General features: G+C 42.4%; 1 protein-coding gene across 1 annotated transcript in view; it reads right to left on the bottom strand.

Annotated features, from left to right (window-relative positions):
- csmd3b (CUB and Sushi multiple domains 3b) overlaps positions 1-20,939 on the bottom strand; it is a 3,002,015-nt gene that overhangs the window by 633,868 nt on the left and 2,347,208 nt on the right. Inside the window, exon 19 of the mRNA XM_070874966.1 lies at positions 7,052-7,168. Coding sequence (XP_070731067.1) covers positions 7,052-7,168 — 117 coding nt within the window. The remainder of the gene's footprint in view (positions 1-7,051; positions 7,169-20,939) is intronic.

The following is a 20,939-nucleotide window of genomic DNA, read 5'->3' as shown; positions in this document are numbered from 1 at the left end:
AATATGCAGGTACAGCAAGCAATTAGGAAAGCAAATGATATGTTAGTTTTTGTTACATAGAGATTAGAGTATAAGAGTACAGAAGTCTTAATACAATTATACACGGCATTGGTGAGGCCACACCTGTAGTACTGTGTACCGTTCTGGTCTCCTTATCTATGGAAATACATACTTGTCTTCGAAGGAGTGCAACAAAGGTTCACTAGACTGGTTCCTGGGATGAGGGGATTGCCCTATGAGGAGAGATTGAGTAGACGAGTCCTACATTCCTTAGAGTTTAGAAGAATGAGAGATGATCTCAGTGAAACATATAACATTCTTATAGGGCTTGACAGGTTTAATGCTGAGAAACTGTTTCTCCTGCTGGGGAATCTAGAACAATGGGTCACAGTCTCTGAATAAGGGGTTGGCTATTTAGGACTGAGATGAGGAGAAATTTCTTCACTCAATGGGTTGTAAATATTTGGCATTCTCTACCCCAGAGAACTGTGGTGCTCAGTCATTGAGTATATTCAAGACAGAGGCCGATAAATGTTTGGGATCTAAGGGAGTTAAGGGATATGTGGATAATGCAGGAAGGTAGAATTGAGGTAGAAGATCTTATTGAATGACAGAGCAGGCTAGAAGGGTCAGGTAGCCTGCTCCAAATCCTATTTCTTATGTTCTTAGTGATAAATGATGCTTAGCAGATAACAGACACTTTAGCCATGAGTATGTCAGAAATTGGACTTGACCAACTTGTATTATGCTGTGTGTTGTGAAAAGACAAATATCAATTTTTCGAATGCCGATCCCTCACAGAATATAGGGTTAAAATTCCTTTACCTGTGAAACTGCACACAATACTGAACATGCCTAAAGAGTGGCAAAATAATGGGACAGAGAAGCAGCATATTAATTACCAGTTATCTGAGTATATCTATCACTCAAAACAAACATTGGAATCTCTCGCAAAAACATGGGGAAAAAGGCCAATTGACCTCGCTCATTGAACATGTTAAAAATCACAATTGAATAACTAGCATAGAATATTAATTGTCATTTTAAAGGGGGTGCAGGAACAGAGAGACCTGGGCATTCACAGATCTTTAAAGATGTCAGGACAAGTGGATAAGGCTGTTTTAAAAAAAAAAAGCATACAGGATCCTGGGCTTTATAAATAGAGGCATAGAGTACAAAAGCAAGGAAGTTATGCTAAACCTTTATAAATCACTGATTGGGCCTCAGCTGGAGTATGTGTCCATGTGTCCAATTCTGAGCACCACATTTTAGGAAGGATGTCAAGGCCATAGTGAGGATGCAGAGGGGATTTACTGGAATTAGATCAAGGATGAGGGATTTCAGTTATGTGGTGAGACCAGAGGAGCTGGAATTGTTCTCTTTAGAGCAGAGAAGGTTAAGGGGAGATTTGATAAAAGTATTCAAAATTATGAATGGTTTTGATAGAGTAAATGCCGTAGAACTGTTTCCACTGGCAGGAGTGCATGAAACGAAAGGACACATTTAAGATGATTGGCAACAGGATGAGAGGGGAGATGAACATTTTATTTTACGCAGCAAATTGTTATGAACTGGGAGCAGGTTCAATAGTAACATTCAAAGGGAATTGGATATATACTTGAAAAGGAAACATTTGTCGAACTATTGAAAAGCAGAACCACAAAGGTAATAATCTCTGCATTATTACCTGAGCCATGAGCAAATTGGCATAGGGTCAATAGAATCAGGGAGATGAATGCGTGGCTCAGAGGTGGGTGTGGGAAAAATGGGTTTCAAATTCGTGGGGCACTGGCACCAATACTCGAGAAAGAGAGAGCTGTTCCGTGGGGACGGACTACACCTGAACTATGCTGCGACCAGAATTCTAGTGAACCGACTAACTATAGAGGTAGACAGGGCTTTAAACTAAATAGGGGGGGGGGGGGCGGTGGCGGGGGGGATGGTCGCAGTAGAGAGCAATTTAGAATGCTAAAGAGAAAAGAAAAGGAAGCAATGCAGGAAAGTGATTGTGGTATGGATAACCAGATTATGTCAGGAAGGGCAGAGCATACAAACAAAAGAGTGCACTAACAAATAGGGTCCAGGTAAGAAAAAATAGTGATAAGACAAATAGAGCTATAGTAAAAAATAATGTTAAAATGTCTAATAATGTTAAAAAGATAAATTTAAAAGCATTGTATCTGAATGCACAAAGCACCTGTAATAAGGTAGACAAATTAACAGCGTAAATAGATGTAAGCGGATACGATATAGTTGCAATTATGGAGACATGGTTGCAGGGTGACCAGGGTCGGGAACTGAATATCCAAGGATATTCGATATTTTGGAAGGACAGGTAAAAAGGAAGGAGGGGGAGGTGGTGTGGCTTTGTTAGTAAAGGATTAAATCAGAGTAATAGCGATAAAGGATATTGGCTCAGAAAATCAAGATATAGAATCAGTCTAGGTGGAGCTAAGGAGCACCAAGGGGCAGAAACCATTGGTGGGAGTTGTTTATAGGCCCTATTTGTCTTATCGCTATTTTTTCTTACCTGGACCCTATTTGTTAGTGCACCCTTTTGTTTATATGCTCTGTCCCTTCCTGACATAATCTGGTTATCCTTACCACAATCACTTTCCTGCATTGCTTCCCTTTCTTTTCTCTTTAGCATTCTACAAGGTACTGTAGGGATTGGCATCAAAAAGAAAATTATAAATGCATGTAGCAAGGATACTACAGTAATTGTAAGTCACTTTAATCTACATATAGACTGGCCAAACCAAATTAGTAATAATACTGTGGCAGATGAATTGCTGGAGTGTGTACAAGATGGTTTTTTAGACCAGTATGTTGAAGAGCTTACTGGGGAACAGGCTATCCTAGATTGGGTATTGTGTAATGAGAAGGGGTTAACTAACAGTCTTGTTGTACGGGGTTCTTTAAGGAAGAGTGACCATAACATGATCGAATTCCTTATTAAGATGGAAAGTGAAGTAGTCCAATCAGAAACTAGGGTCCTGAATCTAAACAAAGGAATAAGGAATGAATTGGATATGATAGATTGGGAAGGTTCATTAAAAGGCATGACGGTGGATAGGCAATGGCTAATATTTAAGGAACGAATGCATGAATTGCAACAGTTATACATTCCTTTCTGGTGTAAAAACACAAAAGTGGCCCAACCATGGCTAACAAAAGAAATGAAGGATAGTATTAGATCCAAAGAGTAGTTATACAAAGTTGCCAAAAAATGTAGCAAGCCTGAGGATTGGGAGCAGTTTAGAATTCAGCAAAAAAGGACCAAGAGATTGATTAAGAGGGGAAAATTGGTTATGAGAGTAAACTTGCAAGGAACATAAAAACCGACTGCAAAAATTTCTACAAGTACATAAAAAGAAAAAGATTAGTGAAGACAAATGTAGGTCCTTTACAGAAAGAAACGGGAGAATTTGTAATGGGGAACAAGGAAATGGCAGAACAATTAAATAAATACTTCGGTTCTGTCTTCATGGATGAGGACACAAATAACATCGCAAAAATGTTAGGGAACCAAGGGTCTAGTGAGCAAGAGGAATTAAAGGAAATGATTATTAGTAAGAAAATAGTGCTGGAGAAACTAATGGGATTGAAGTCAGATTAATCCCCAAGGCCTTGATGATCTGCATTCCAGAGTACTAAAAGAGGTAGCCATGGAAATAGTAGATGCATTGGTTGTCATCTTCCAAAATTCTATAGATTATGGAACAGTTCCTGCAGATTGGAGGGTGGCAAATGTAACCCCACTATTTAGAAATGGAGAGAAGGAGAAAATGGGGAACTGCAGACCGATTAGCCTAACATCAGTAGTAGGGAAAATGCTGGAGTCTATTATAAAGGATGTGATAACGACACACTTAGATAATATCAACGTGATTAAATAAAGTCAACATGGATTTATGAAAGGAAAATCATGTTTGACAAATGTACTGGAGTTTTTTGAGGATATAACTGATAGAATAGTTAAGGTAGAACCAGTGGATGTAGTGTATTTGGATTTTCAGAAGGCCTTTGATAAAGTCCCACATAAGAGCTTAGTGTGCAAAATTAAAGCACTTAGGATTGGGGGTAATGCATTGGCATGAATTGAAAATTGGTTAACTGACAGGAAACAGAGAGTAGGAATAAACAGGTCTTTTTCGGGGTGGCGGGCAGTGACTAGTGGGGTACCACAGGGATCAGTGCTTGGGCCCAGCTATTCACAATATATATAAATGATTTGGATGAGGGAACCAAATGTAATATTTCCAAGTTTGCTGACGACACAAAACTAGGTGGGATTGTGAGTTGTGAGGGGGATGCAAAGACGCTGCAAGGCGATTCAGATAGGTTGAGTGAGTGGGCAAACACATGGCAGATGCAATATAATGTGGATAAATGTGAAGTTATCCACTTTGGTAGGAAAAACATAAGGACAAAGTATTATTTAAATGGTGATAGCTTGGGAAGTGTCGATGTGCAGAGGGACCTGGGTGTCTTTGTACACCAGTCATTGAAAGCAAACATGCAGGTGCAGCAAGCAGTATGTTGGCCTTCATTGTTAGAGGGTTTGAGTACAGGAGCAAGGATGTCTTACTACAGTTATACACGGCCTTGGTGAGATCGCATCTGGAGTATTGTGTGCAATTTTGGTCTCCTTACCTAAGAAAAGATATATTTGCCATAGAGGGAGTGCAGCGAAGGTTCACCAGACTGATTCCTGGGATGGCAGGACTGTCGTATGAGGAGAGATTGGGTCGACTAGGCCTGCATTCAATAGAGTTTCGAAGATTGAGAGGGGATCGCATTGAAACGTATAAAATTCTGATGGGGCTGGACAGACTGGATGCAGGGAGGATGTTTCCCCTGGCTGGGAAGTCTAGAACAAGGGGTTACAGTCTCAGGATACGGGGTAGGAAATTTAGGACCAAGATGAGGAAAAATGTTTTCACTCAGAGGGGGGTGAACCTGTGGAATTCACTACCACAGAAGGCTGTGGAGGCCAAGTCACTGAATATATTTAAGAGGGAGATAGATTTCTAGAAACAAAAGGCATCAAGGGGTATGGGGGAAAGCGGGAATATGGTGTTGAGATAAAGGATCAGCATGATCATATTGAATGGTGGTGCAGACTTGAAGGGCCGAATGGCCAACTACTGCTCCTATTTTATATGTTTCTATGAGGAAAGAGCAGGGAGTTGGACTAATCGTGTAGCTTCCAAAGATTTGGCACAGGCACAATGAGCTGAATGGCCTTCTTCTGGGCCGTATAATTCGAATATATTTTATTTCTTTATAATGAAAAAAATTACAAACTGCAAGATGCACAAACAGTGAATTTATTTTATTAAGTTGTGCAGCACTAGTGGTATACATGTTTCTTGAATTTGTTGCACCTTTGCCTCTTTTGTGCTGTGAACTCCTCCGTGTTCATTGTTGATATGTTCTGCTGCTAACTACTTTCCTTGATGCAGGAGTCATGCTGTTGGATGGCTGCATGATCAACTGAGATGTTACAAGTGTACAGAAGGTCCATTATCTACATCTGTGACTAACAATGATGAGCCTGCATCTGTTCTGGGGGTCTCTGGTACTGTAGTTGCTATGTGCTTAATGCTTTCTGTCTTCTATGCAGGACTGCATGATGACACAGAATTGCTGTTGAAATTATCTCCCGCTGCCTTGAACTGTGCTACTCCACAGTGACCACTGATGGAGCACATCCCTTCATGCTAGCTACTGATCTGTGTGAGCATAAAGCAATGGGTAGCTATATGGTTTCAGAATCCCTCCTTTATGTTTGCTTGTAAGAGTTCTCCAAGCAAGTGGAAGCTGGCTGTGATTGCATCTTGGAAGTTAAAGCAGAAAGCACTCATAACATTAGTTGGGGAATTCATGAGATACTCCAATACTGATTGCTATAACTGAAGTTACCACTGTAGGTGCTGGTGATGTTACCATGTTCACAATGGTAGACAGCAATGCAGACAACTGTTGATAGGAATGTGTCTCTGAGTTTTGAACTAATCGAAACTGCCTAGACGGTCTTCCAATATCATACATACGAAGGCAAATTATATCTCAATCTGGTTCTTCTGCTGTAATAATTTCTGTTTAAAAGCTTGGACCACTAAGGTCTGTATTCCAATACAACTTAGTAGGGTTACTCAGGATGTTAATGCTCCATCTTGAACCTGATAGTCACTCCTTGGAGACATAGATAAATCTGTAAAAGTATTTAACATGAATTTCCCAGAAATATTTTTACTTATAGCTTCACTCTCTCTCCTTCCTGTGTAAGTAGTGTGAATTCAGTATCACAAATAATGTCTTTTTTCTGTTCCACAGAGTGTTGATATTAGTTTCTGGACCTTCATTGATTTCAAAGCAGTCAAATTAAAACTGGGGCTATAATTTTGACTACATCTGATTTCCAGTTAACCTTAGAACTACCTGCCGAGGGAAAACAGAAAGAGTTCTAATCCCACTGAGGAGTGCCTAAAATGCTGATAAGACCAATTTCTTCCAGATACACAATAGGCATGGTATTTTTGTACATTAGTACAATGTTTAAGCAGGAGTAATGCCGTATTACCAAAAAAATGCATCGTCTCTGCCATCAGGCATGTAAAGTATCAGAATCAGGTTCCTTCTGATTTGTTGATATTTCTGATTTATCTTCTACCTGGATCAGGGGCTACCTTATAGTTCCTATCCCAACTCACCACCCCTGCCTCCTCCAAATTCTGGATTATACAGATACAAATTCAACAAATAATTTTGCTAGGCAGAGTGTATTGCTTTCACTGATTATAATCAATATATAAACTTTGCTCACTCTCTTCACTGAAACCAATGTGTTGGTGATTGAATTAGTGTTATACTTAAGGATCACAGTTGACCTATTTCATGTGAAATAATTGCCATTTTCAGTAAATCTTCAGCATATTATTACAACACAGATTCCTTTCAACTTAAAATTGACTGCATGACTAGAATATGATTGGACAAATTATAAGCAGGAATAAGTAAAATACTCATATACATAGTTCATTACCTTTACCATGGGAAACTTCCACAGTCCACGTACAATTTAATGAATTTGGGTAAAAGTCAGGGTAACCAGGTGATAAAATAGTACCAGTGGGTCCTCGAATATCTCCACCACATAGCGCTACAAAAGAGAAAGGAAATCAGCATTTAAATTAAAAATTAAAGCACTTTGGTACATTTAATGTTTGCATTAATATGCAAGGAAAGAATGCTTATGATCTACAAAATATCTGAGTCAAAGGCCATTTAAATTATAACTACATTTCAATTGTAATCAATGGTCTCAGTATTGCTTGTCATTACTACAAGTGGGTCACACATTTACAATTCTTAAACTTTTCGATGGGAAAACTGTGATTCAGTAATTCAAATATGATTACTGCAAAACTTAAATTCTGATGTGTTTTCCTTTCCCTCAAAAATAAATGTAATGTGAGCAGTCCCTTCCAGCTCATGCAAACCACTCAAGCCTTCCTAATCGCTGATTATGCACAGGAATCACTCCCAACAAATTTCTTCAGCAATTATTGTAAATTGTGCTACTCTAGTCCTATCATACAGATTTGTCTTCAGAGTGAATTGAGTTACCCAGAATAGAGAACTATGGCACACTTATTAATATTTCAGTCAAAAAGGGAAAATGCAAACCATCCTTTGATTCTGACTGTTAAGAGTAAGTGTTATGCGGAGACAGATAGTGAAATTCAAGGGCAATAACCTGCTCCACAATGGGCAGCTGTGGGTGCACAGCGTGTCATGTAGGTAGAAAATCCTCAACTGGCTTTTAAAAAAATTCTTTATTAATAACAGTGAAAAGCAATTTATATTGTTGTTGTTTGCTCAGTAATGTTACATGTTGCAATGGTCATATTTAACGACTCTTGCAGTGTGCAGTAAATGGTGCATAGAAACATAGAAACATAGAAAATAGGTGCAGGAGTAGGCCATTCGGCCCCTCAAGCCTGCACCACCATTCAGTAAGATCATGGCTGATCATTCCCTCAGTATCCCTTTCCCGCTTTCTCTCCATACCTCTTGATCCCTTTAGCCATAAGGGCCATATCTAACTCCATCTTGAATATATCCAATGAACTGGCATCAACAACTCTCTGCGGCAGGGAATTCCACAGGTTAACAACTCTCTGAGAGAAGAAGTTTTTCCTCATCTCAGTCCTAAATGGCCTGCCCCTTATCCTGTGTCCCCTGGTTCTGGACTTCCCCAACACCGGGAACATTCTTCCCTTCATCTAACTTGTCCAGTCCCGTCAGAATCTTATACGTTTCTATGAGATCCCCTCTCATCCTTCTAAACTCCAGTGTATAAAGGCCCAGTTGATCCAATCTCTCCTCATATGTCAGTCCAGCCATCCCTGGAGTCAGTCTGGTGAACCTTCGCTGCACTCCCTCAATAACAAGAATGTCCTTCCTCAGATTAGGAGACCAAAACTGAACACAATATTCCAGCTGGGGCTCCACCAAGGCCTTGTACAATTGTAGTAAGACATCCCTGCTCCTATACTCAAATCCCCCTGCTATGAAGGCCAACATATCATCTGCCTTCTTCACCGCCTGCTGTACCTGCATGCCAACTTTCAAGGACTAATGAACCATGACACACAGGTCCCACTGCACCTCCCCTTTTCCTAATCTGCCGCCATTCAGATAATATTCTGCCTTCACGTTTTTGCCCCCAAAGTGGATAACCTCACATTTATCCACATTATACTGCATCTGCCATGTATTTGCCCATTCTCCTAACCTGTCCAAGTCACCCTGCAGCCTCTTAGCGTCCTCCTCACAGCTCACACCGCCACCCAGTTTAGTGTCATCTGCAAACTTGGAGATATTACACCCAATTCCATCATCTAAATCATTAATATATATTGTAAAGAGCTGGGGTCCCAGCACTGAGCCCTGCGGCACTCCACTAGTCACTGCCTGCCATTCTGAAAAGGACCCGTTTATCCCGCCTCTCTGCTTGCTGTCTGCCAGCCAGTTCTCTATCCATGTCAGTACATTACCCCCAATACCATGTTCTTTGATTTTGCACACCAATCTCTTGTGTGGGGCCTTTTCAAAAGCCTTTTGAAAGTCCAAATACACTACATCCACTGGTTCTCCCTTGTCCATTCTACTCATTACATCCTCAAAAAATTCCAGAAGATTTGTCAAGCATGATTTCCCTTTCATAAATCCATGCTAACTTGAACCAATCTTATCACCGCTTTCCAAATGCGCTGCTATTTCATCCTCAATGATTGATTCCAACATTTTCCCCACTGCTGATATCACGCTAACTGTTCTATAATTACCCGTTTTCTCTCTCCCTCCTTTTTTAAAAGTGGTGTTACATTAGCTACCCTCCAGTCCATGGGAACTGATCCAGAATCGATAGACTGCTGGAAAATTATCACCAATGCATCCACTATTTCTCGGGCCACTTCCTTAAGTACCCTGGGATGTAGACTATCAGGCCCTGGGGATTTATCGGCCTTCAATCCCGTCAATTTCCCTTACACAATTTCACGCCAAATAAGGATATCTTCAGTTCCTCCTTCTCACTACACCCTCGGCCCCCTAGTACATCCGGAAGGTTATTTGTGTCTTCCTTTGTGAAGACAGAACCAAAGTACTTGTTCAAGTGGTCTGCCATTTCTTTGTTCCCCATTATAAATTCACCCGAATCCGACTGCAAGGCACCTACGTTTGTCTTCACTAATCTTTTTCTCTTCACATATCTATAGAAGATTTTGCAGTCAGTTTGTATGTTTCCGGCAAGCTTCCTCTCGTACTCTATTTTCCCCCTCTTAATTAAACCCTTTGTCCTCCACTGCTGAATCCTAAGTTTCTCTCAGTCCTCCAGTTTGCTGCTTTTTCTGGCTAATTTGTATGCCTCTTCCTTGGATTTAACACTATCCTTAATTTCCTTTGTTAGCCACGATTGAGCCACCTTTCCCATTTTATTTTTACTCCAGACAGGGATATACAATTGTTGAAGTTCGTCCATATGATCTTTAAAGGTTTGCCATTGCCTATCCACCGTCAACCCTTTAAGTATCATTTGCCAGTCTAATTTAGCCAATTCGCGCCTCATACCGTCAAAGTTACCTTTCCTTAAGTTCAGGACCCTAGTTTCTGTATTAACTGTGTCACTCTCCATCTTAATAAAGAATTCTACCATATTATGGTCACTCTTCCCCAAGGGGCCTCGCACAACAAGATTGCTAATTAATCCCTTCTCATTACACATCACCCAGTCTAGGATGGCCCGTTCTCTGGTTGGTTCCTCAAAATATTGGTCTAGAAAACCATCCATAATACACTCCAGGAAATCCTCCTCCACCGCATTTCTACCAGTTTGGTTAGTCCAATCAATATGTAGATTAAAGTCGCCCATGCAACATATATGTGTTTTGTTTCTGTGTCACTTTGCTTCCTTGAATGAAAAAGGAATACTCAGTAGTAAGACTGAGGCCTGAAAATTCTCAATGAATAATGAGAGGAGACCACCTTCTTCTCGACAATTAACAGCTCTCCAACAAAATCTCAGAAATAACACTTTAAAAATCACATGTGCCTGCGATTTAACTAGTGACTCAGTAAATATGGAGAAACAGAGGCATTTTCTCAGTTTTCATATGGGGGACCAGTTAACAACCATATGTTTGAGCCTCACCATTAACATTGTTGGTGCTTGGCAGGGGAAAAATTAAACATTTGCAACAAATGTTCTTTCCATTAGTACCAGGTGGAGAACCACCTGGTATAAACATTTCTGGGGTGTTTATTTAAAATGCTTCAAAGCGAAGCTCACATAGTAGTAAAGATCACTGCATTGATGATTCAAAGTCAAATGTCATTAGTTTCTATAATAAAATATAACAAGATAATTCATTTGCCAGAATCAAAGAATCTTAAAAGAGCACAAAAGGTGGCCATTCAACACATCGTGCCTCTGCCAGCTCCAATTAGTTCTTTCTTCACAGCCCTGCAAATGTTTCCTTTTCAAGTATTTATCCCATTCCCTTTTGAAAGTTACTTCCACCACCCTTTCAGGCAGTGCATTCCAGATCATAATTCTTCACATGCATCCTCTCGATCTTTTGCCAATTATTGTCAATCTGCGTGCTTTAGCTACCAACCCAACCACAAGTGGAAATAATTTTTCCTCATCTACTCTATCACAACACCTCATAATTTTGAACATCTCTATTAAATCTACTCTTAACCTTCTCTGCTCTCAGAAGAATAATACCAGTTTCTCTAGTCTCTCTGAAATCCCTCATCCCTGGTATCATTCTGGTCAATCTCCTCTACACCGTGTCCAATGCCTTCACTTGCCTTGCCACCTTTAAAGGTTTGTGTTTGTAAACTCTGTTCCTACACACCCTTTAAAGTTGTACCATTTAATTTATATTGCCTCTCTTCCTCCCAAAATGAATCACTTCACATATCCCTGTATTAAATTTCATCTGCCACGTGTCTCTCTATGTCCTCCTGAAGTCTGCTCCTATCCTTCTCACTGTTTACTATATTTCCAAGTTTTGTGTCATCTGAAAACTTTGAAATTATGCCCCCTATACCCAAGTCCAGGCCATTAATATATAACAAAAAGAGCAGTGGTTTAAATACTGACCGCAGGGAATACCATTGCATACCTCCCTCCAGTCTGAAAAGCACCTGTTCACCACTAATCTCTGCACTTCAATGGGGCTGTTATGGTAACTACATGGAACATTTCCAAAAGTGTTAACGCATGTTAAAGTAGCACCTTGTAAAGTGCTTTGATTTATTTTCTACTATCTTTGAAGTTTTACCTGGAGAGACCCAAAGGGTTCTATTTTCCTCCTTGCTGATTTTTGGCACCCAGGAGGATGTACGGCTGATTTTTTTTGTGCCCGTTTGCGCCAAAAAATAAATACAATTTTCCCCAAAGTAAAATTTAATTTTGGCGCTGTGGTACCCGAATTTAAATCTGGAGGTGGAGCTTCAAGTGTGCGCCGAAAAGTCAGTGAGCATGTACCGGAAAAAAAAAAACTTTTTCCACGTGATGGGTATATCCACACATCCACAGTGAACTTCCTGGTCTGGATCTGCAGCTTGTGAGAACACATTCAGATCGGAGCTAGATCTGGACATTTACATTTTAGCTGCAAAAGATGGATCCATGGGAAGGAGAAGGAGAGGGAGAAGGAGAGGGAGAAGGGGAAGGGGGAAGGGGAAGGGGAAGGGCCAAGAGATTTCAAGCAGAAGAAATGAGCCCCTGGTATTCATAATTAAGAGGAAATGGGATGTGCTTGAGAACAAAGGAAGAATGGGACAAGAGAAACTGAAACCCTCTCTACTAGCAAACCTTTGGGAACATGTTGCAGAAGAGTTTAATGCAGTGGTCATGACCCCGAGAAGCGGTGTGCAGGTCAAAAATAAGTGTCAGGGTCTTGGCCAAGCAGTTACTGTAAGTATTTATGCACTGCAATTATACTTGTAAATTTGAGTAATGTGTGTGTGTGTGTGTGTGTGTGTGTGTGTGGCCACCACAGCAGAAGGACCCTCTCTTAAAAAGTTCTATTTTCATCTTTGCAGAGGAAGGCGTCACTGATGAACCGAGAAAAGTCGAAAACTGTTGGAGATGCACCAAGTAGGCTGCAACTAACAGCCGTGGAACAGAGGATCGCTGATATGATTCAATCTCGCAAGAGAAGATCAATCACCAATGTGGAGGCTTTGCCCAGGTTACCGAGAGAGGGCAAGCTCTGCTGCATACTCATGTCACCCTGCCCCCTCTGCCCCCTCCCCTGCTGCTAACCGAACATCTGCTCTGTTATGTTTTGCAGATGTTGCGCATCAGGAGGAGGCAGAAGCTGAGGCATAAGATCAGGAAGCCGTCAGTCCAGATATTATTCATCAACTTCAGTATGAGGATGAGCAGGACAATGAAGGGCAGCAGGAAGACCCCAATGATGACATGGTCACATTGCAACTGGAGCAACTGAACCCCCTGAGGATGCCAAGCCCTTTGCTGAGCGATACAACCGACGCAACATTTCATGGGGTACAGTCTGAGGCTGCGGGTCACAGTGGGTTGCAGCAAGCCACACCTGGGAGATGGCTGAGGAGGGTAGGAAGGAGAGCTCAACCTGAAATGCAGGATGCAGGGTCATAGGACAGATCATGGGAATGAGTCGGTAGAGCACTGAGCTAACCAGATCGCTACAAGTCACCATGGGTGGGGTGAGGGCTTAATTAGGAGGACTTTCAGTAAAAGTAGCAACACTGTCTGGAGGAATGGGAGATGTGTTGGGACAGATGAGAGAGGGGATGTCAAAGATGAGGGAGGAGATGTCGGAGATGAGGGAGGGGATGTTGGAGATTAGGGAGGGGATGTCAGAGATGAGGAAGGGGTTGTCGGCGATGAGGGAGGAGATGTCGGAGAATAGGGAGGGGATGTCGGAGATTAGGGAGGGGATGTCGTAGATTAGGGAGGGGATGTCGGAGATTAGGGAGGGCATGTCATAGATTAGGGAGGGAATGTCGGAGGCAGCTGGTGCAGTGTTGGGACAGATTAGGGAGCGAATGTCGAAGATAGCTGCTGCAATGTGACACACAGCTGTCATTGCCAAACAGTAGTTGGCAGCATCTACTGCTGACACTCACTTTCCAATCCCCAGACCAACCTCAGGTAGTGTGCCAGGGGTTCATCCACAGGCTGAAGAAGAATCTGACTATGAATCTGGGCCTTCCACAATGCTGTCTGCTAGATCTGTCCCTGTCCAACCCCACCAACAACAAATGCGCCTTCACACAAAAAGCAGAAAAAACCTTGGGGTCATAGTAAGGAAGCAGAAGTGTAAGACAACGGGCACGGGTAGGGGTTGAGGCGGCAAGAGGGGCACACAGCGCTAAGGTCTTTGAATAAGGGGGAGGAGAGATGGCTGCAGCTAGAGTTTGTTTTGTTTGCTTGTTGCTGATACTGGTTGTTTTCTTCATTGAAAAGTTTAAAGATTGATACAACATTTTTTATTAAAGTTAAGTAAAACTGTACAAATGCTTAATAAACCTAATTATTTTTAAAATTTAAGCAGAATCCTGCACATTATTTTTTGAATTAAAGCAATATAAACCAACATATCATTATGTACATATGATGTACGTTATTTTTTCACTCTAACAGGTACAAAGAGTCAACACCGTCGGGCCGGTTAGCCTTCAGGCACCAAAGCGTTGTCCTGCGGGTTGAGGTGGTCGTATGGGTTTATCGTCGTCGTCCTCCTCCTGCTGGTCGTCCTCCTCGTCCTTCTGCTGATGCTGCTGCTGCTCCTCCTCAACATCGCTGTAAGCCTCCTCTTCCTCCCTGCCCCCCCCCCCCCCAACCCCCGCCCCCACCCCCCCTGCCCTCCCCTTCTCCCCTCAGGAGGATCTCCTTCAATGTCCAGGGCCTGACCCCTCATGAATGATGGCCAAGTTGTGCAGCATTCAGCACAGGACTGTGAACTGAGCGACGTGGTGAGGAGTGTATTGCAGGTAGCATTTAGAGTGGTCCAGGCATCTAAAACGTTGCTTCAGTATGCCAATTGTCCACTCAATGATGCTCCGTGTCGTTATGTGCGACATATTGTACCAACGGTTTGGCTCAGTGCGGGGATTGCATTGGGGGCGGGGGGGGATCATGAGCCAGGTGGTGAGCCCGTACCCTTTGTCCCCGAGAAATCAGCTCTGCCCTTCTGGCAGCTCCCGAAACATGGTAGATAGAATGCTCTCACGCAGAATGAAAGCATCATGGATGCTACCTGGGTATTTGGCATCCACTGCCATGATCCGATGCAGATCGTTACAGACGAGCTGCACATTTAGGGAATGGAACCCTTTCCTGTTCGGATAAACTTTGGAGTCGTCCAAGTTGCTCTCAGGGCGATGCGGGTACAGTCGATTGCATCATGTACCTTTGGGAAGCCAGCAATTCTGGAGAACCCCACAGCCCTGTCTCTCATTGCCTGCAAGGTCATAAGGAAATTGATGAACTGGTCACTTTTGGCATACAGTGCAGCCGTCACCTCTCGAATGCAGCATTGTGTGGTGTGCTGTGAGATGCAGCACATATCCCCAGTTGCTGCTTGAAATGAGCCAGAAGCATAGAAGGCAACTGCTGCAGTAATCTTTACTTCCACAAGTAAAGCAGTCCTACTACTTCTTGGTTGGATGGCTGACCTGACTAGTTGGCAGATCTCTGTGATGACTTACTTTCTAAATTGTAACCTGCGAATGCAGTCTGCCTCACTCAGGTGTAGGTATGAGCGCTTGTGCCTGTAGGTTCGATCAGGGTATAGCCTCTTCCCCATTAATGCCCGAGCGATCTGGTTCGTGCGACGACGGCGTTGTGGTATTATCCGTTGCCTCCATATGCCATGCATGTAAACTAACCTTACTACATGAGGCATAGTAAGATTTGCACCCATAATTCTTATTCTTAACTTTGTTATTCTTGTTATAGTGAGACTTACTGAAGCACAGCACACAAACACACTTTTTATGGGTGACGCCCTAGTACAACAGACCATACCCTGGTTTGTGCGCATGCGTAAAACTAAGCTCTGCCTCTATGGAGACGCGATGCACAGAGATTTATGCACTTCAATTATAACTTGTGCCGAAATGCCTATGTTTGCTGCTGTGTTGTGCCATCTCCGATGCACAGTTCGGAGTGCATGCCGGCAGGAATGCTCCCTCGGTCGGACTGAAACACAGGAGCTCGGCCCTTGGATTTCACCCGCCTCGCCCCGCCCGGGATTCTTTCCAAGCTGAGCCCGGAGGGCGGGGCGGGGTGGAATCCAAGTGCCGAGCTCCTGTGCTTGTGTCCGGCTGAGGGAGCGATCCTTTGGCCGGCCGGCACTCCTCCAACCCATGCCTGGAGCCCCGTCAGCAGAGATTCAGTGGTGGAATTGCAATTTGCCCATTCTCAAAATCATTCAGTGGGAAAAATGAACTTTCGAGTTATTTTCCCAGTTCACTCGACAAAAATCATCATGAATTTGTGTTTTAAATTGTCTTCTTCCCTTGCTCCAAAAACTCAGGAATATACTCAGTGCCAATTTCCTTAAGTTAACGTAAAGTTTTTCTGATCGGTACTTAAGGCCACTGTGTGCCCTGAAAAAAACAGTTGTTGGTGAAAATTGGTGCGGAAATCAGTTTTCAACCAGACCAACACCAAAAAAATCTTGTGTATAAAAAAAACAGCACTAACTGTCGCCGTCAGCGTACAAACTTTGAAGAAAATTGCAAAATCATGATTGCTCAAAAAAAATCAGCGGACGCAAAAAAACAGCGCAAAATGGTGGCGAAAATAGAGCCCTTATTATTTAATTGTTCTGATTCTGACAATGAATCACGAAGGTTCGCTTGATGTGAAATCTCCTCAATAGCCCAGCACTTTACCCCACTGTGTTTCAAAGTTTCAAATACTAGAATTATTTTATTTAATGCATCCTTTCTAGGGCCCTTATTTAAAAGATTGAAATAAGAAACCATGAACAAAGAAATGAGTAATTGGACAAATGGTCTAAAATAACACTTTTTCAGTCATTAATTCTATAATTACCAGAAAATGCAAGTCATTCAGGCTCACATCAGTAAAACATAATGTTAGCAGCAGCTTGTTTTTCTTAAATGTGAAAATGTTGCCAGAAGACTTTTTTAAGAAATATCATAAAATTTTGCTTTAAAATTCTAAATGACAATCATAAAATGAGATCATTAAATGACATTTATTGCACAATGGACTACAGATGGAAAGCTAGAATCACTTAAAAAAATGCAGACTAGGTTGTGAACTTCTAATCATGTATTCAACATTATTATGACTCAGGTAGCCAGAAGACATTCAGAACTGTAATTAATGAAGGAACCGGAGGGAATTATTTTCATTAATGCCCTCAATCAACTTCCTGTATGTACTGTAATATGCAAAGCATGGCTGGAGGACGGCTGAAGGCAAATTAAGACTTTATGTAATGTAGAAATGACAGAGGTTTAATTAGTTTCCTGCCTAAAACAAACCATGCTAGCTGTTACCTCCTCACTCATCTTTTATGCATTTAAAATTTTAACACAACTTTCTAGAATAAATTTCCATCAAAAAACATTGCAGGAAACTTTCTAATGCTCATTGAAGTAAAGGGAGAAGATTAGAGTTGACTGTTTTGTAAAAACAATCAAGAAATGCATTCTAATTGACTAATAATGAAGAGATGTATTTAAATGGACAAAACTTTGGCAAGATCAAGGAAATGCAAAACAGGATGAAAATAAAGGAATTTAGCAATGCATTAATGTTCACTCAGCTTTACAGAGGGTATAAATAACTTCAAGCACCATTCACTTTCTCAATGAATTAGCAGAGAAATGATCATTTGCTCAGACAAGCAGATATTGTGTTAATCTGTAAAAACAAGTTGGTCTTTATCCACATTCATTTTACACCCTTGAAAAATTGTTGTCTTCTGCAATTTGAATGTTTGGAAAGCAGAGTATATTGCCATCATTTAACTCCATGGACACAAAATTCCACATTTTCTTTGAAGTAAAAGTGAGGTACTTTTGGTCTAGGTTGGAATTTAGGCCCGAAGTTTTCACATGATTTGCTCCTGATTTTTAGGAGCAACTGGTGGAGAACGGAGTATCATAGAAATCGCAATTCTCCACATTTAAGTTTTCTGCAGTTCTGGTCATGAAGAACAGTTTCACTTTTGAACAGAATTTTTTTTTCAAAAGGGGGCGTGTCCGGCCACTGACGCCTGATTTGAAAGTTTCCACAGTGAAAACATACTCCAAACTAACTTAGAATGGAGCAAGTGAAGATTTTTTAGGCCTGAAAAAACCTTGTCTACACATTAAAAAATCAGGCGCAGGTTACAAATTAGGCGTCGGGAATGAGGTGTGGGGGGGGGGTGGTTGGGGGGAAGGGAAGTCATTACATTCTACAATAAATCCTTAGTTATACTTATACAAATATTATACAAATAATTCCAACCTGAATAAAAATTTATAAGCTAAGAAAAGATTAAATAAACCATGTTCCTACCTGTGTGAAAGTGCTTCAGGCAGGCCTTTCAGGCAGGGAGAAGGCTGCAGGAAGCCTCACAAGTTGAGGCAGCCGTTCCAGACGGCAGGGCGGGGGGGGAGGCAGTGAGGGCCCGACCGATGGCAGTGGGGGGGAGGCAGTGAGGGCCCGACCGACGGCAGCAGCCGTTCCCGATGGCAGCAGCCATTCCCGACGGCAGGGGGGGGAAGGCAGTGAGGGCCCGAACGGCAGCAGCCGTTCCCGACGACAGGGCAGGGGAGGCAGTGAGGGCCCGACCGACGGCAGTGGGGGGGAGGCAGTGAGGGCCCGACTGACGGCAGCGGGGGGGAGGCAGGGAGAAGGCTGCAGGAAGCCTCAGAAGTTGAGGCAGCCATTCCCGACGGCAGTGGGGGGAGGCCCCCCTGCCGTCGGTCGGGCCCGTCTGGAAACGGCTGCCTCAACTTCTGAGGCTTCCTGCAGCCTTCTCACTGCTGCAAGAAGCCTCAGTGTTGATCATGGAAGGGCAATGTGGTTTTATTAAAAAATGTTAAAAATTGAACAGCTACAAAGAACTAAAAAAATGGCCGAGTGCCAATGTTTCCTTCACACTGCGCGTGCGCGAATGCTCCAACGCGCACGCGCAGGGTTGCCGGCACGAAAAAAACTCATTTAAATGGTACCCGCCCCCTCCTACTTACAAAATTGGCACGAGTGGTAGGCTCCGCCCCCTGGGCGCCGCGCCAAGCTGACATCGAGCTGCAAAGCGCTCGAGAATAGCGCATTTTTTTTCAGGCGCCGTTTTCAGCACGAAAAACGGGCGCCCAGCTCGGAGGGGCGCTTGTTTTGCCGCGTGTGGAAACTTGGGGCCAATATGTGTAAGTCAGATATGCTCGAGTTACGCCTATTCTAAATTACATGGAGCCTTTACACAGAGTTCACTATGTGCGTTCTCATACATGTCCTTATGATGGAGACAGAACAGGATCAGGATGAAGAGGAAGTGAGCGAGGCATACAAGATAAGGTTAGGTTAGGCACAGGGTTAGATGGTTGCTATCATTCTCTCCAAACAGTCCCTCAAGACTCGAAGGACAGTGATTAATTGCACTGAAATGTTTGGAGGCCTTACTGAAGGAACAGATGAAAATATTCCTGTTGGTGCTTCATTGAACTAAATAATCTGGGATACTGGCACTGAGAATGGCACTGGACTCTGCCATGTTCACTGCCACTTGTCTCAGGTCCTCTAAGATAGTCCTCCGTGCCTTCATGTGAATGTAATGCTCATCTTGCATCCTTCCCCACAGACTTGAATCTTTAGTCTCTGGAGTCAGGAGCTGATTTCTGCAGTGCCTCCACTCTCTGCTGTCAGATCTCACTGTCTCCCATTTTCTGATTCCTCTAGTGCTGTGCGGGTAATGAATGAAGGACTGCAACACATATAAATAGGTTGCATGGAAGGGAGCTGTGAAGCAGTTGGCTTACATTTGCAGCTTTGGTGAGCTTGTTAAACATCATCCTACACTTCAAAGGAGTCCTGGGGTTCAAAGAGCTGGCAATCACTGCCACAGTTACCATCCACAGAGTGTGCATCATGTTTAGAGGGTTTCCATCCTCTAGCCCTAAATAACCCATCCCTCTGTATCTCTGTTAGGAGTCATCCAGATCATACTCCTGACCTTTCGCAGCTTTTCCATCACTCTGGCTGCCATCCTTGTAACCCAGGTTACCTGCTTGCTTTTTTAAGCAGCAGCAGCAAGTTTCACATCTTGCTGCTGCACCAGGTCTCTGACACCCTCTGCTCATTTTCCACATGTTTCCATTTGGTAAACATTTCACCTCCGATATAATTTTCTGGGCTTTCTGAGGGATTGAAGGTTGAATTTACACAACCTACATGCCTCTTAATATGATAATCACCTGATCCCACACTTTACTTTAGGATTAGTCCCAGTACGTCATGGCGGATGCAAGTCAGTGCCCTCCCTCACTGGCAGCACAATGATACTGTCAGAATTTCAGACTCCGAACCAACAATGCTGTTTTGCAATCTGTGGTATCCTGATATGGATTAAAACATCCTTGAGCAGGGCAAATACTATCCCATAGTCTTGAAATGCTGTACTGAGTAAAATTTATATTTGTTTTTTATTATAATATAGAGGATAAATTGAAATATAAAACACATATATGAAAGCTTGGAATGGTAATATCATGATGGATAGTTTGTCAGACAAACTTCTACCTCTTGCAGATAAATCTTGTATTAATCAATACTGAAGCCTCATTTGAAATATTGGGGTCATCTTGTGAGGCATTATTCCCAGAATGGAACCTAGTCATGGAACCTAGCTATAGCCCCAATCTTCCGATCTGAGTTTGCAGCTGTCAAAACTCCACGCCATGAATACAGTTATACAAAAGTACCTCCATTTTGAGCACCATACCTTAAAAAGGACATTGCTGCGGTTCAGAAAAAAGCAACAAGAATGATCTTGGGACTTAAGACTCTAAATAATCTCCAATACTTAATATGTTTTCATTGGAGATAGGATAATTTGGGGAAGGGGATTTCATAGGGGAGGACTGATCTAAGCCTTTAAAAAGCTGAGAAGCACAGATGATGTAACTGTAACAAGATAACTTGACTTTGTGTATGTCCGTAGAACTAGAGAACTCAGGTTAAACATTAAAAAGCCTCAAGCAAGGCTAGAGATTTGCAGAAATATTCCTCCCCACAGAGCAGTGAATATGTGTAACAGATTTCCAACAAAAACAGCTAGCATCATGCTAATTAACTCAGTTGAATACGCTACATATCCAGATAGGATTTAAGAGTC

This window comes from Pristiophorus japonicus, chromosome 1, assembly GCF_044704955.1.
Source record: "Pristiophorus japonicus isolate sPriJap1 chromosome 1, sPriJap1.hap1, whole genome shotgun sequence".
In the NCBI taxonomy this organism is placed as follows: Eukaryota; Metazoa; Chordata; class Chondrichthyes; family Pristiophoridae; genus Pristiophorus; species Pristiophorus japonicus.
The sequence above is the reverse complement of the archived record's forward strand: the minus strand, read 5'-3'. Positions and strand labels throughout refer to the sequence as shown.